General features: G+C 37.5%; 1 protein-coding gene across 1 annotated transcript in view; it reads right to left on the minus strand.

The window, feature by feature from the left end:
• LOC126260755 (titin) overlaps positions 1-15,451 on the minus strand; it is a 530,053-nt gene that overhangs the window by 215,402 nt on the left and 299,200 nt on the right. Inside the window, exons 117-121 of the mRNA XM_049958094.1 lie at positions 10,703-10,923; positions 9,378-9,847; positions 9,122-9,289; positions 7,211-7,280; positions 6,914-7,018 (exon numbers count right to left, since the gene is read on the minus strand). Coding sequence (XP_049814051.1) covers positions 6,914-7,018; positions 7,211-7,280; positions 9,122-9,289; positions 9,378-9,847; positions 10,703-10,923 — 1,034 coding nt within the window. The remainder of the gene's footprint in view (positions 1-6,913; positions 7,019-7,210; positions 7,281-9,121; positions 9,290-9,377; positions 9,848-10,702; positions 10,924-15,451) is intronic.

A 15,451-nucleotide genomic window follows, 5' to 3' on the forward strand; every position in this document is an offset into this window, starting at 1 on the left:
TGGTCAACTGGCACTTTTCTGTTTACAGAGACAACTAGTGTCTCTAAATTGTAAATACCAACACACAATGCTCTGATAACATGGCCATTCTTGTCCATAATTATTTCTGAATGCACACTACACTGTTTCAACAGATGAACATCTCACATATTCCAACACACAAAAACTTCTTTCCTGCTTTGTCACCATTTTGTCAAGGCACTGCACTCATAACACCAATTGAGGGGAACAATGGAAAGTCCGTGAGTTTATGGTTCAATAAATACACAATCATATTTATACATGCAAAGCTTTGGAAAATGCAGAACTCAGAAATTAATGAATCATTTATAGTATTCTGGAATATCAAAGAACTAAAATAAAGGTGAAGAATAAACCTTGAATCTCTGTCCTTTTCAGCATGTACTGCCTTTTAAGATATTTCAAACATAAATGTGCCAGTAACATTCTAAATAATGACATAAATGGCTGGTTTACTGAGCCTGAAATTTTTGTAAGTGGACCTCAGAAGTGTTAAGAAACTACATTAGTATTTGAAAGAAGCTGGGTTTAGTTCTCCATATAGCCTTCTATTTTCAGTGGTTTCATTAAATCAAGTCTGGCAAACACTAGCCTTTTCCTTTAACAAGGCCACAGTTGAATCCTTCCCCCATTTCTCTGTCTACCCAGGTACTGCTCTGTCTCCAAACACTTTGATATCGATGAGATGTTAAACCTGAATCTTCATTTCATGTATCTTATACCTGGGATAGCAGAGAATTATACTATGAATTTTACAATTGAGAAAAGAAAGGAAAAGAAAACCCTTAATTTCTCAGACAAAATAGTACAAAATGAAAATAAAGCAAGAAATGAAGAATAAAATACGTGGGGAGACTGTAAAAGACTGAGTAAATGTCAACAATGTAGCAAAAGATAGGTTGCTACTTACTGTAAAGAAGACACGTCAAGTTGCAGACAGGCACAATTAAAAGACAGCCACATATATATAGCCTTTGTCAGTAAAGAGAGAGACAAAACACAATATTAGTCACACACACACACACACACACACACACAAGCAAGCACGCCTCATGCAGACACGACCACCAACTCCAGTCAGCTCAGTCCAGAATGCAACATCAAGTGGGATGCACGCAGCAAACTGTAGGGGGTGGGGAAGGAGAAGGGATAGCAGCGTACAGGTGGGGAGAGAGATGGACACTGTTTGGTGGAGTGTGCAGGGACTAAACTGTCAACAGGTCCAGCGTTAGGAGGTTGTGGGCCAGAGACGTGGGGAAAAAGGAACAAAAAAGGAGAGAAGCAAAGATGGTCAGATGCGTTGGCAGACAGCTGCAAATAAACAGGGTGGGAGACAAGAATGGAGAGGAGATGATAGGACAGAGGAAGTGGAAACTGTTGGGTGGGGGGTGTGGGGACAGTAAGTTACCTTAGGATGAGACCGGGATAATTACAGGAGCAGAGAATGTGTTGTAAAAATAACTCCCATCTGCGCACTTCAGAAATTCTGGTGGTGGAGGAAAGGATCCTAATGGCTCAGGTAGCAAACCAGCCACTGAAATCAAGTGTGATATGTTCAGTGGCATGTCGCTGGAGCTGGCAGTTGTGCGTGCGTGAGGTGTGCTTGCTTTTGTGTGTGTGTGTGTGTGTGTGTGTGTGTGTGTGTGTGTGTGTGTGTGTGTTTCTTTATTGATGAAGGCTGTGGCCAAAAGCTGTATGTGAGTGTCTTTTACTCGTGCCTGTCTGTATCTTGAAGTGTCTTCTTTACAGTAAATAGTAATCTATATTTTCGTACATTGTTGGTATTTCTGCCTTAAGTTTGAATTGTTTGAGTAAATGTAATTATGGGTAGAGAAGTATGGTGTAACAAGATAACATGCCCTGAAATAAAAAATCCAAAGGGAAGAGTTAGCTGGTAAGAGTGAAAGCAATTTGCCTTAAAAGACGTTCAAATTTAACTATAAAAGTGGAAAACTGTATAGTGTAGCAAGAGCAAAATTCATTCGAGAAAAACATGAAACTACAAGGTGACAGAATATCCAGCATTACTTATCTTCAAGAGGCAAAAATCCCAGTACTGCTGGCACATACACATTTTAGATCCCTTATGTCTGCACTCACCATCTCAAGAGGTGTATCACTCTCATCCTGAGCTTCCCCTACTTTCTAACCTACCCCAATACCCCAACCTATCATTCTTTTCTCCCTGATGAAAAAACTAACAGATCTGAAAGCTAGTACAGTCTTTTGTACTTTACATGTGGTTATTGGCAATAATGGAATTTCAGCTATTGAAGGTAAATGCTGTCAAGTCTTCGTTTCTTCAGCGTGTACCACAATCTGTAATAGGTTGAATCCTGTTCCCTCCATGACCACCAGAATAGATGCTTTGGCATGAATGAGTGCATGAAGTGATCCTTCTCATTCCTTGCTGCACATTTCCCAAAGGGTACCATTATTTGACTTACGTATGAACTGCTGACAATTGACCAATACCTGTCTTTTGTGTTTACTTCCCCTGACAAGTGACACACTGGACACTCCAACAGGTGAACTATATTGGACTGGCCCAGTTTCAGTGGAAGGCAGCACCTCAAACCTGTTGGTAAGAGAGATGTGCAAGAGTTGAATGAAAAGTAATGCCTCCACCTTCGTTAATTGGGTTTGGATGGGAATATTTTAAAAAATCAAACGCAGAAATAATCCTTAGAATGTGGTCTTTAATTACCAATATTCACTTTTCCACATAATCACCAACCAATTTCTGCCAACGATGAACAAGTTTTCTGAAGCCATCACGGAAGAAGTTGACACTCTGTTTCCGCAACCACAGTCTCGCAGTTCTCTCAACGTCTTCATCAGAAGCATAATGATGTCCCCGCAGATCGTCTTTCATTATTGGGAACAGATGGAAGTCAGATGGTGCTAAATCTGGACTGTGTGGAGGATGCCGTACGATGGTGAGATACAGCCTTTAAAGTTCTGCTGTGGTGGCACGTGAAGTGTGTGGTTTGGCATTGTCATGCTCCAGGAAAACATTTTCCTTTTCATTTTGGACTCTTGTTGGCCTTCGTTGAAGAGTTCATAGCGTTGTGATGTAATGCTCTGAATTTATTGTTGTTCCACGATCAAGGAAATCAACGTGGGTAACACCATCTATATCCCACAACACTGTAGCCATTATTTTTCCAGCTGAAGGCTGCATCTTGAATTTCTTTTTCTGGGGCGTGTCTTTGTGTCGATATTCCATAGACTGATAATCTCCGGGTCGTAATGGTGTACCCACGTTTCATCTCTTGCCACAATCAAATGGAGAAAGGTGTCACCTTCATTCTTGTAACACGAGAGAAGTTCCTGGCAAATTTCAAGTCTGCGCGCTTTCATTTAAGGAGTCAGCATCTGGGGTACCCATCGTGCACAGATCTTCCAATAGCCAAGCAAAGCAATAATGTGACCCACATCTTCCTGTGAAATGCTGATTGTGCTTGCAATTTCTCTCTGAGTGATAAGGCAACTGTCCTGAATCAATCTGTCAACATTTTGCTTGTAAAACCAGGTAGTTGCTGTCCCAGGACATCCAACTCTTAGTTTGTCATGCAGGTCAGATGTTCCCACCTCAGCATCTGTAAACATACTCACCCAATGACGCACAGTACTAAATCACCATAAACTGCTTTCATTCTCTGATGAATCTCCTTTGGAGTGACACTTTCTGCTGTCAAGAATTCAATGACCACATATTGCTTAAATCGCACTGCTCGACCATCTGCACAGGGTTCCATACTTTACACTGTAACAACATAACTGTTCAATGCTAAGGCTTCCCGCCAACTGGAGCTGTAGAGAAGAGGCTACGGAACAAGCCAGTACCTGCCAATTACTAATGCGGCCAACTGTTGAAGAGTTACAAAGGTGGAGGCATTACTTTTCAGTCAACCCTCTTATGTAGAACCATGTGTCCTCTGTGGTCCCTGCCTCCGTGTACAGAGTCTCTAGACCCATGACTGTTTTGCCCCCATCCACCATCTAGTCGTTGGGTTGTTCCCTACTACCTGGAGGGGAGACAGTACCCATAGGACAGGATAGTACTTGAGGTACCTTTGGTATCTCCAATATATGGCTCTCCATAGTTCTCCTAACACATCCACTCAAAGCAAGTGTTAATTACTTTGCAGCAGTCAAAGCTATTTCCAGCTGTTTATCAACAGCAACTAACTCATCTCATGCTCAAGAACAGCATTTTCACTGTGGGACTGCATTATGACTGGTGCAATGCTTATCTGAACACTAAACGAGTAACTTTAATCTCACTGTTTATGTTTTAATTACACGCTCTGCTATGCAACAAAGGTTGTGAGATCCCTATAAGATCTGAAGCTATGACAGCCACAAGAGTTATTTGCCTTGTAATGAGAGAGGAATCTAAGATAAAATTTATTAGGATAAAATTTACTGATCCCTTGAAGTTTAACTTTGTGCCTCAAATGTTTGTTTATGCTCAGCTAAAAGACTTATATAACAATGTCAAAAACAGTGCTGAGGCAGAACAAATATAAATAATATACATAACTCATTAATTATTTTGTGTAGAGAAAATTTATGTTAAAGTGACACATTCCAAATCATTATGAAATGTTGTATTTATGACCTATGGAACAAGGATTAATGTATGTTTGTATGTACACAGTATAACATTATATTGCAACATTCTACTTCATTAGAGGTAAGTTGACCTTGTGATCATAAAATTTCAGACACCAAGTTAGAGAAAGCAGGTCAATTAGTGGGTAAGCAAGTAAGAAAACTGCACTAATCATGTAAGTACCTACTCAGCAATTACGAGAAGTTATTTTCTCAAAAGGTATTACTGCTAAATTTCACAGCATACACAAGTGTACCTCACCATCATTGATTTACAGTCATATTTGTTATCCATAATACTTGTAAGCTACCAAAAACTAAAAAAGATTTACCTTTCATCATACAAATAAATACTAAAATTAGTGGCAGATGACTGTGTAAATGAAAATACTTCTGTCAAAATGTTTTAGAAGAAAAAATATAGTTTACAGTTGATTATATAATGCAAATTTTGTGCAAGACTACGAGTATTCGAAAATATGCAATATATTACAATAAACACAAGCCCTGACACAGCCAATGATAGATGACTGCAAAAGTACACAAAAATATTAGAAAACATAATTTCAAACAGGTCCTATCTGGCATTCATGGTTATACGAGGAGCATTCAACAAGTAATGCAAGACATTTTTTTCTGAAAGCAGGTTGGTTTTATTCAGGATTCCAATACACCATATTATTCCTGCTTCTTTTGGCTACAATACCCTATTTCTCAATATAATCTTCATTCACCTTATGCTACCTTACTGGATCGGCTTGTATGCCTGCACGGTACAACAATATTGGTCAATGTCAGAGTCAATATCTTGCTGCATCAATAATCTTCCCATCATCCACGTACTGGTGCCCGCAAAGTGCATCCTTCATTGAGCTAAACAGATGGAAGTCAGAAAATGCAAGATCAGGGCTGTAGGGTGGATGAGGAAAAACAGTACCACGAAGTTCTGTGAGCTCCTCTCAGGGTGCACAGAGTTGTGTGAGGTCTTACATTGTAATGGAGAAGGAGAAGTTCATTTGCATTTTTATGGCAACAAAGATGCTGAAGTCATTTCTCCAGTTTCCTGAGGGTAGCACAATACACTTCAGAGTTGATTGTTGCACCATGAGGGAGAACATCAAACAGAATAACCCCTTCAGAGTCCCAGAGCACTGTCACCATGACTTTAACAATCAAGTGTGTGACTTTGAACATTTTCTTCAGAGGAGACACAGTGTGGCACCATTTTGTTTCTGATTTAAAGTGATGAACTCTCATTGTTTGACAAAAAACTATCATGATCGGTCTTGTAATGCACAAGTAATTCCACACAGACAGTCCTTTGTTGCTCTTTATGGTCTTCTGTTAGGTGTCAAAGAACCAAACACAAAGAACCAAATAGATACACACCTTTGACTACCCCAACTGGTGGACGTGTATGTCAGCACTGCCAATAGAGATGTCCAACTGAACACTGAGGTGTCTGTTTGTGATCTGTCAATCACCTCAAATGATAGTGTCCACATGTTCCAGCATTACAAGAATCACAGCTGTGTGCAGCTGGCCGGCATATAGAAAATCAGACAGTTTTGCATGACCTCTATGTGAGTATGACAGATGCCTCACGCAATGACTCACAATGCTTTTGTTCACTGCTAGGTCTCCATAGACATTTTGCAAGCACCAGTGAATATCTCTGATGCTCTGGTTTTCTGTCCAAAGAAAGTCAATGACGGCTCTCTGCTTGGAATGCACCTCTGTTACAGACACCATTTTGAAAGCTACATATAGTGCCACCACCTATTGGAACTTCATGGGGGCTGAAGCAGAAATATTCCCCAATGTCTTACAACAATTCTGCATTTTTTCAACAGAAATTGAACATTGCTCATATGTAAAGGAAAAATCAGATGTCAGCTAACATATGTAAGCAAATGAATGGATTTTTTACATAGCTGATGTAAAAAAGATGAACTCTAGTGTGTCAGTTAATCCCACCCAAAATAGAGAAAATTGTGGAGGATGAAAAGAGCATTTTTTACACTTGAGGCCATCCCAGACATCATGGGATGAAGTCAACATCTGGTATTGGGAGGTTCAGTTGAACTCAATTTTGTATTTCTATTTAATTGTATGGTGTGATGTTGTCACACTTGCAGTCGCCCTTCATGCAGAAACTTTTTGCTGCTTTTCAAGATCTAAAGTCCAAAATTTCATTGCAAGACTACAAGTAACTAAAATTAGTGATATAGCAACAAAGTTTGGTCAATTGATGTACTTTGAAATAACTTACCAGGCAGTGGAGTCCCTGAGAACTGACATTCAAATGTTACTGTTTCCATTTCCTTAGCCCTGTTGTCCCTAATTTCTTGTACAAATGTTGGTGCACTCTGGGTAGCTGTGCAACAAAAACAGTACTTCAGAAAGTTACCATTTGTGAATATTATCTATTCATATCCAAAATAATGAAACACAAGTCTTGGATGCCATATGAAAAATAATAAACAATAACTATACAAAAATACAGAAAGATACGACTGACATTGGAAAAAGTTACGTAAGATTAGTAATTTTAACATTTATTACATACCTATGACTAGAGGTGATATTATTGTTGGGTTTATTTGAACTTCTGCAAGAATTTTCCTGCTAGCAGTGCTCTAAAGCAACAACAAAAAAAAACCATGCTATTAATGAGTTATTCATATAATAATGAAACAAACTACTATGTTTGCTATCACTCTAAAAATGATCATAGTTATTTCTTCACTCAAACATGCATATAATACTACAGACTGAACACACAAAGAAAAAAATCAGATGAGGAAGTAAAGGTATAATAGGGATATCATAGTATTAAAACATTATCCAAATTTATAGTACAGTATTACCTAATGAAAGCTTCTTTAAAATGCAATATGCTTATTGTTACTTATCAACAAAAACCAAAAACAAGTAATGAACTAAATGTAAGCTGCATTATGGAAATAAAAAGTTACTAATAATGCCACAAAAAACACTTGGACACATATACAGGAGGTGGACAAAATATGGAAACACCCAAAACACAAAACATTACCATGCCTAACACAGAGTAGGAAAACTGTCAGCATCCAAAACAGCTTCCAGGCATCTCTCAATGAATAAATACAGGTCCTGTGTGATATTCAAGAGACTCTTATACCATTCTTCCAGCAAAATAGTGGCCAGTTCAGGTAGTGATGGTTGAAGTGAGCAGTGATTACGCACCATTTTCTCCAAAGTAGACCACAAGGGCTCAATAACATTGAAATCTGGTGACCGTGTTGGTCAGAGAAAATGTGACAATTCATCCTTGTGCTCACAAAATCAGTCTAGATGACGTGAGCTGTGTGAACAGGGGGCCAGTCTTCTTGGAACACAGCATCACCATTATGGAACAAATAATGTACCATGGGATGGAACTGATCAGCCAAAGACACATAATCCTTGGGGACATTGCAACCTTGTAGAGTACCTACAGGGCCCATGGAATACCACAATACAGCTGCCAGGATCATCACTGAATCCCTCCCATGTTTCACTTTTGGGACATAAACTGGGCCAGAAGTTGCAAACAATGTGAACAAGACTCATCCAACCAACTGACTTCCTTCGATTGCTCCATAGCCCATGTTTTATGGCTTCAGAACCACATTTTCATGTGGCGGAAATTTGCATCAATGATGAGTGGTTTTGGAATTCCAGGTCAGCCTGCAATTATTCCTGCTTGTGGAGTAACTTTCATGTTGTTTTGGTGCTGACAGGGTTTGTGGGTGCAGCAGTCAGTTCAACAATGACTTTTGGAGCTGACATACTTTTACGTATCATCACAATCCTCTTCAATGAGCGTTTGTCATGATCACTCAACACATATTTTCATCCGTGTTGTGACTTAGCAGATGATGTTCTCCCACATTCCTCGTATGCAGCATAAATCTCCAGTACGGTGCCTCTCGAAACACCAAATACTTTGGTTACCTTAGTTATGGAAGCACCTACTGTAAAAGCACCAACCATTTGCCTATGTTTAGTTCACTTAACTCTGACATAACATACTAACTACCACAAAGAACACTGTTCTGACTGCAGCTAACACATGCAACATATTGAGAACATTGCACAGGTGCTGTTTACGGTCAAATACAACAGCACACCCTGTAGGTTTGGCTAGCATCTGCATTTATGTTCAGAGGCACATATCTCACTGTGTTTCAACATTTTTGTCCGACCTCTGTATATTGCCTGCACATTCAATGGAAACAAAGTGAACAGGTGGTAAATTAAGAAGTGCACACTATATGATTTTTACAGTGATCCCTTTATAATTTTTCAAAAATGATGACACACTATAACATGTTTGAATAGAGCCCAGACTACATTTGAGTTCCCTCATTGCATTCATTTAAATTACTACAAAAAATGGAAAAAATAAAATTAAAATACATCATAGTTCATTGAAAGAAAAACCACAAGTATTTACCTGCCACGATTTTGGCAGAGTCATGCTCATTGTCATCACTGTCAGAGAAAGCAGAGGCAAGCCCACGGCATTCCTCTGTCTCTCCACAGCACCTACTTTCAAGCAACAGAAATTCTTGCAATTCCTCCTGGCTGTCTGCTGTATGCAACTGCAGGAAAGTAGACGGATCTACTTCACGGGGTTCAAGTGGGAATAATGGTGAGGAATTGAGATTGGTGTGTGTACCAGCACGTGATAAATTATGACATTCCCTAACGACACTGTTTCTCGGAGTAGGAAACAGTGCCTCACAAGATGCCGACAGGTTACGCGACGCCCTTTTCAGTTCTGTTTCATTGTTCCTATCGGGCACATGTTGTAGTGCTGCTGCTGCCACCACCACAACCTCTTTCTCTTGTCGTTCAGTCAGGTGTAGTGGTGGCGATGCGAGCAGCGCTGCACCTGCTCCGCCACCTGCACTCAACGCTTCTATAGCTGCCGAGATAGAATGTCGGTGAGAACTCAGGTAGTCGGATATGACTAAATGAGCAAAGCCAGGTGGATTAGGGGAATGGGATGCTGCAGCAGAACACTCCATAGCATTTGTGAGGCTTGGCATGCAAGTCGGTACAACAGTATCATGCACAGGCAAAGTGGCCGAACGGCCATTACCCATCAGTTTCTCCTTTAGTTGTTCCATCTGTGTCACCCATTCAGGTTTTCGATATTCCTTTGTACCTAGAATACCTGTTTAAACAGAAACAGGTAATTATTCAGAAATTATTTTCAATGCAGCTATGACACTATGGATAACGAGTAGAACAACACATGTTAAGATACTATGAAGGAAAAGTAGTACACATCTAAATTTAGAGGTTTCTTTCAGAAGTTTCTTTCTTATGCTAGGATATGCAGAATGACATATAACAGTAAAAGAAACACTATTTACTTATGAATAATACAATGATATTCACAACACATCATAATTACTGCAAAGTTCTTTAGTAAATAAACACAAGTAAGCATTGATATTGTACAAATTGATTGCTGTATTATAAGTGACATGAAAAATGGCTTGTGATGAGAGTAGGTGAAATGTGTTATTGTGGATGGAAATGTACTGTTGTTGGTGGTGAAAACTTAGAGAAGGATTGTGGTTGATAGGGAGATGATACGCCTGCAGATGTTACACATAGCATCTTCTCCACATCACAATCACAAGTTTGCTGGAAAAAGAAGTAAGAAATAAATATGCATTTGTATTATATTTACATTTCAATTTATTTAAATTGAAAAAAAAGAACACATTCAGAGATCCAATGTTGTTTAGTATGACACAACCCTTAAGAACGTGGGTTTCTATAAATTGACAGTTATTAGTTTTATTTAATAACAAAACAAAATATATGAAATTAGACCCATGTCTATTCGATTCTCTCTTTTCAGAACTTCATTTGTCTATCTTTCATACTGATAGAGAGAGAAAATGTTTTTCAAATTCTTCTGGTTTCAGAACAGATGAAACTTTAAATAAAAAGTACTATTTTCATCTGTAAAGAGAACAAAACAACATATATAATCCAAAATGAAGCAGACATTTACCTTCTACAACAAGTTCAGTAACTGTTGTGTCAATGCCAAAATCATTCTGAGCTTCGCATAGAATCTCACCCGCATCGTCAGGGAAAACTTCTGGTATAGTGAGGACCGAAGTACCTTCCTCAAAATCTTCAACATCAAAATCCTTTGAAGGGGTAAGTTCTATTCCTTGCTTGTACCATCTGATCTTTGGTCTTGGTATTCCTTCTGCTTTGACCTCCAGTCTAAAAAATACAACATTGAGAATGAAAAAGATATTGGTGGGCATACACAGAGAAGATACACTGAACTATACTAGGTTCGTTGTCATTTGAAACTCTAAATCTGCTGACTTAGAAGATTATTTATTTATTATTATTACTTAATAGTAAGAGATTGCAACACAGTTAAATACACAGAACACAGAAACATACAACTACTTACTATCAAGAGAAGGATAGGAAAACAGGAGCAGTAAGGGGCACAAGTCCAAAAGCAAAAGCATGAATAACAAACAGAAATAAGTCTCAAGTGACAGGAAAAGAGGACTCCTCAATGACAGACAACTGCATGATTATCTAGCATTGTCTGGTTACTTGTTTGTCCCAATTATACATTAGATAGTAAAGTAAATGTCTATTGCATAAAAATAAATTTGGATTATTTACATGGTTTTGAAATTATAAATACTGTATAAAATTATAAGGTATAATCTTTTACAGATTCAGTGCATTATTAATTTACCACAAAGTACATTATCTTACTCTGCAGGTATGAGGATCCACAATGGCTGGGTTAGCCTGACCTTGAGCAAACAAAGTTGTTCACAGGAGAAGTATGACAATCTCAGATTCACTCCACAGTACTTTGTAGACTGTTTTATATATACTAAATAGAGTTGAAATTTTGCCGGAATTATGCTTACATATCACTCCATCCCCTCCCCTACCTAGATTCCTAGGAGTCATGACATACAGAATAGAACAATGTGGAAGCTCAGTAAATATGAAGAAAGAACTTATACAGAAAGCGACTGCTCACATAATGGCCAATGAGAAACATAGAACAAACCGCAGGCCAAAAATTCATATTGCTAATACAAAAAAATATTACTACACATGAAGAAGACCATTAGTCAGTGTAAAAAAATGAATAGTTTCACTGTTGGAAATTACAAACAATTCAATAGAGAAGAAGTCATTACGAGAAACACATCTATACAGCTGCCTCTCAAACAATGTCAGTCAAATAAAAAAACATTAATGCCTTTAAGCACACAGTCAGTTAAATACAGGATAAAAATCAATTTTAGTCCTAAAATGAATTATGATAAATGATATACAAGTATGTAAATTTAAAATATACAGGAACTAGTCATAAGCTGCAAAGAAGAACTTAATACACTGTGAAACTTAATCTTTTCATTGTGCTGTAATCTGTTCTATACATACACTAAATTGTAGAACATACTATGCAAATTTCTTTACGTAATCAGGATATCACAATCTATATATAATGATACAGTATGTAACATATTGAAATACATCAAAAGCTGAGTATATAAATAAATAAAAGTGCTAATGGTGTCCTATTCTTACAGTATTTCTCTCCTTCACAAAGTAAATCAGTTGTGTGCCAATTTGATTGAATTTGCTCCAAATGGTTCAGATATTTGCTTAAAATGTAACCCATTCTTCATTCCATCGCCACCCCTTGGGAGTTAATGGCATCAGGACTGCCATGAATTTGCCTAGTGTCCCAAAACCTATTACTTTGTCACTAACAGAGTTCATTTATGGTTATTTTTAAATGTTAGTCAACAGTACATATTTACAGACAGTAAGTACATATGTACCATGGTTGGTTCAACTGTTCTATATGTTTCATTATTATTCTTATACGTCATCATTTTCCCACCCTGAAAAATAGGTGTGCCAGGGCTGTCTTTCCTATGTGGTAATTGCATTCTGGTACCAATCAGCAGAATTATGATGTTACTGAAAACATAATTTCTAGACACTTGGATTCAAAATTATTTCAAATGACACACATATGGTACCAGCAATACAAATGCAGTGTAACATAAAATAAAAGTTACAGTTTATGCTAACTTCTTCATAAAACAAGATACTGTTCTGTTTGAATTGCTTATTTTCCCTAATTCTATAACATTCTCCATTTTGGAATTATATTCTAGGCCAACACAACACTTAGCTCTGTCATTTTATTGCCCAGAGAAGAACTGTAAGAACAATATATCAGGCTTTGCAAAAAAAATTCTTCCACTTTAAAAAATATTCGATTCCAGCATTTATATTCAAGAATTTTTTAAATAAGGAGTGCCTAGGCTATCACAAGGGGAGGGATGGAGTGTGTGTGTGTGTGTGTGTGTGTGTGTGTGTGTGTGTGAGGGGGGGGGGAAGTGGGTTTATTCATTACAGAATCTTCTTACACTTGTAGAAATAATTATCTACGAATCTGCTAACAGGTTTAGGCAGTTCTAGGATAACGTGGACAAGCAGTCACTGAATAACTTGTGTGTGTGTGTGTGTGTGTGTGTGTGTGTGTGTGTGTGTGTGTGTGTGTGTGTCACACCACAAAAAGGACTAATTTATTGAAGACTCACAAGCCATATTATATTTCAGAGAATTTATAGCTATGGCTGAGTCTATGACTGCTCTAAGTGGCGTTAACATCAAATGTTTAGTAGACTTTAAAAAAAAAAAAAAAAAAAAAGTTTGAATGCAAGAAAGACTAGTTTAGTTTGTACTGAGAAGTATACCAACTTCTCTGTTAGAAAATGCTTCGAAAGGGTGCATCAAGGCACTTGATTATGGAATGCAATATTTACAGAAAATCAGAAAGGCTGGTGTAACCAACTTGTGGGAAGACAAGTTAGGTTCCAGGAGAATGTAGGGGCATACAGGGCAATATTGACCCAACAACTTATCTTAGGAGATACATTGAAAACTGGCATTTGTAGACTTACAGAAAACTTTTTACAATGTTGACAGGAATACACATTTTGAAAGCTTGCAGCCGCAGAGATAAAATACAGGGAGCAAAAGGCTGTCTACAGCTTAACCCAAGCTAAGCTACAGCTATAAGAGTCAAAGGACATGAAAGGTAGGCACAGAATGAGAAGAGAGTGAGAGAGCGTTGTAGCCTACCCACTACATTATTCAATCTGTACGGTGAACAAGCATGAAACAAAATCAAGGAGAAATTTAGGAAGAGGGCTAAAGCTCAGGCACATGTAACAAAAACTTTAAGGTTTGACAATGACACTATAATGCTGTCAACAATGGCAAAGGAATTACAATTAGTGTTAGGAAATATATGAACATGGACAAAAGTAAAACAAGGGTAGAATTAAATCAGACGACACAAAAAGCGAATCAGATTAGGAAATGAGGCACTATAAGTAACAGACATGTTTTGCTATTTGGGTAGCAAAACAGCTGGCAATAGCAAAATAGAGAGGATATAAAATGAAGAATTGCAATAGTAAGAAAAGATCAGAGATAACAGGAAGTTACTGAACTGCAATGCATACAGCTTCTATAACAGAACTATCATAAAAGTTAAATTTTATTGCCATACTGGAATCAAATAATTACTGAAGTTATCCATTTTAAATTTTCAGGAATGAGGAGAAGTGGAAAGGTTGTTTGCTTTCTTTGTGTCCAATCTATTATGTTGTAGGTATTATATTTTAATGGCAACACTAAGAATTCATAAAAAGTATCATAGGCCTAGAGAAGGTAAATAAGACTGATCTATGGTATCAGTTCAAATAGACCAAGCAAAACACTGTACAGGTGCCTCAACACCGAATCATGAGAGTTATGTTTAATAATATGAACTCATTCAAAAGGAGTTGCAACATTCACAGAGTGAACACTATACAGAAAAATGATTCCCACTAGGATAAAATTTCCTTAGCTTTTAGAGAGAGAAATATGGATAACTCAGCACTTTTTATGTATTTCCTACTGATCTGAAAACTATATCTTAAAATCTATGTTGAAAGACTTTCTATTGGCACATTTCTTTTACTCTGTAAAGGTGTTCCTCAAAGTAGTTTAGACACTTTTGCTGTGTTGTATTACTTGTTTGCATCTATAAGTGAAAATCTCTCACTTTTGAGTCTCTTTAAAAACAAATTTATCAGCAGTACCTGAATTTGTTTGTATCTACTAGTGCCAATCCCTCACTTTTGTGTGTCTTTAAAAAAAATTATCAGTAGTACATGAATGTGTAGGTACTCAGTCAGCACTTGTCAGCATGCATTGTGATGATGAAAGATAGAAGCTTTGATGTGGGAGGCAATTAATAGGAACATGGGCTGTTAGGAATGTCAGTCACAAATGGAGACATTACAGAACACACAAAATACAAACTAACTAGGAGTCAGAAATATCAAATGAGATTCAAACACAACAACCAGGAAATGAATAAATGAATAACAATTTATCAGGGAGAATTATTTCTAGTTTCTGTGTATGGCTGTATTTTGTCTCCATTTTTTATTTCCCATTCCCACTTCCTCTGTCCAGTCATAAAATGAAAAATTCCCCCTTGTCTTTCTAAGAAAGAGATCTATAGTTCATTTCATAAGCTGTGGGGATATTTTTAACGCATTGTTGACAAGAAATTGGTACATTCAATGCAGAGAAATTTGTTCTAAACATTCTTCTCAACAGGATGAATATGATTACTTTGGTGAAAGTAAAATAACAGAGTATAGTGATATGCTGAAAGTATAACACA

This window comes from Schistocerca nitens, chromosome 5 (assembly GCF_023898315.1).
Source record: "Schistocerca nitens isolate TAMUIC-IGC-003100 chromosome 5, iqSchNite1.1, whole genome shotgun sequence".
NCBI lineage: Eukaryota > Metazoa > Arthropoda > Insecta > Orthoptera > Acrididae > Schistocerca > Schistocerca nitens.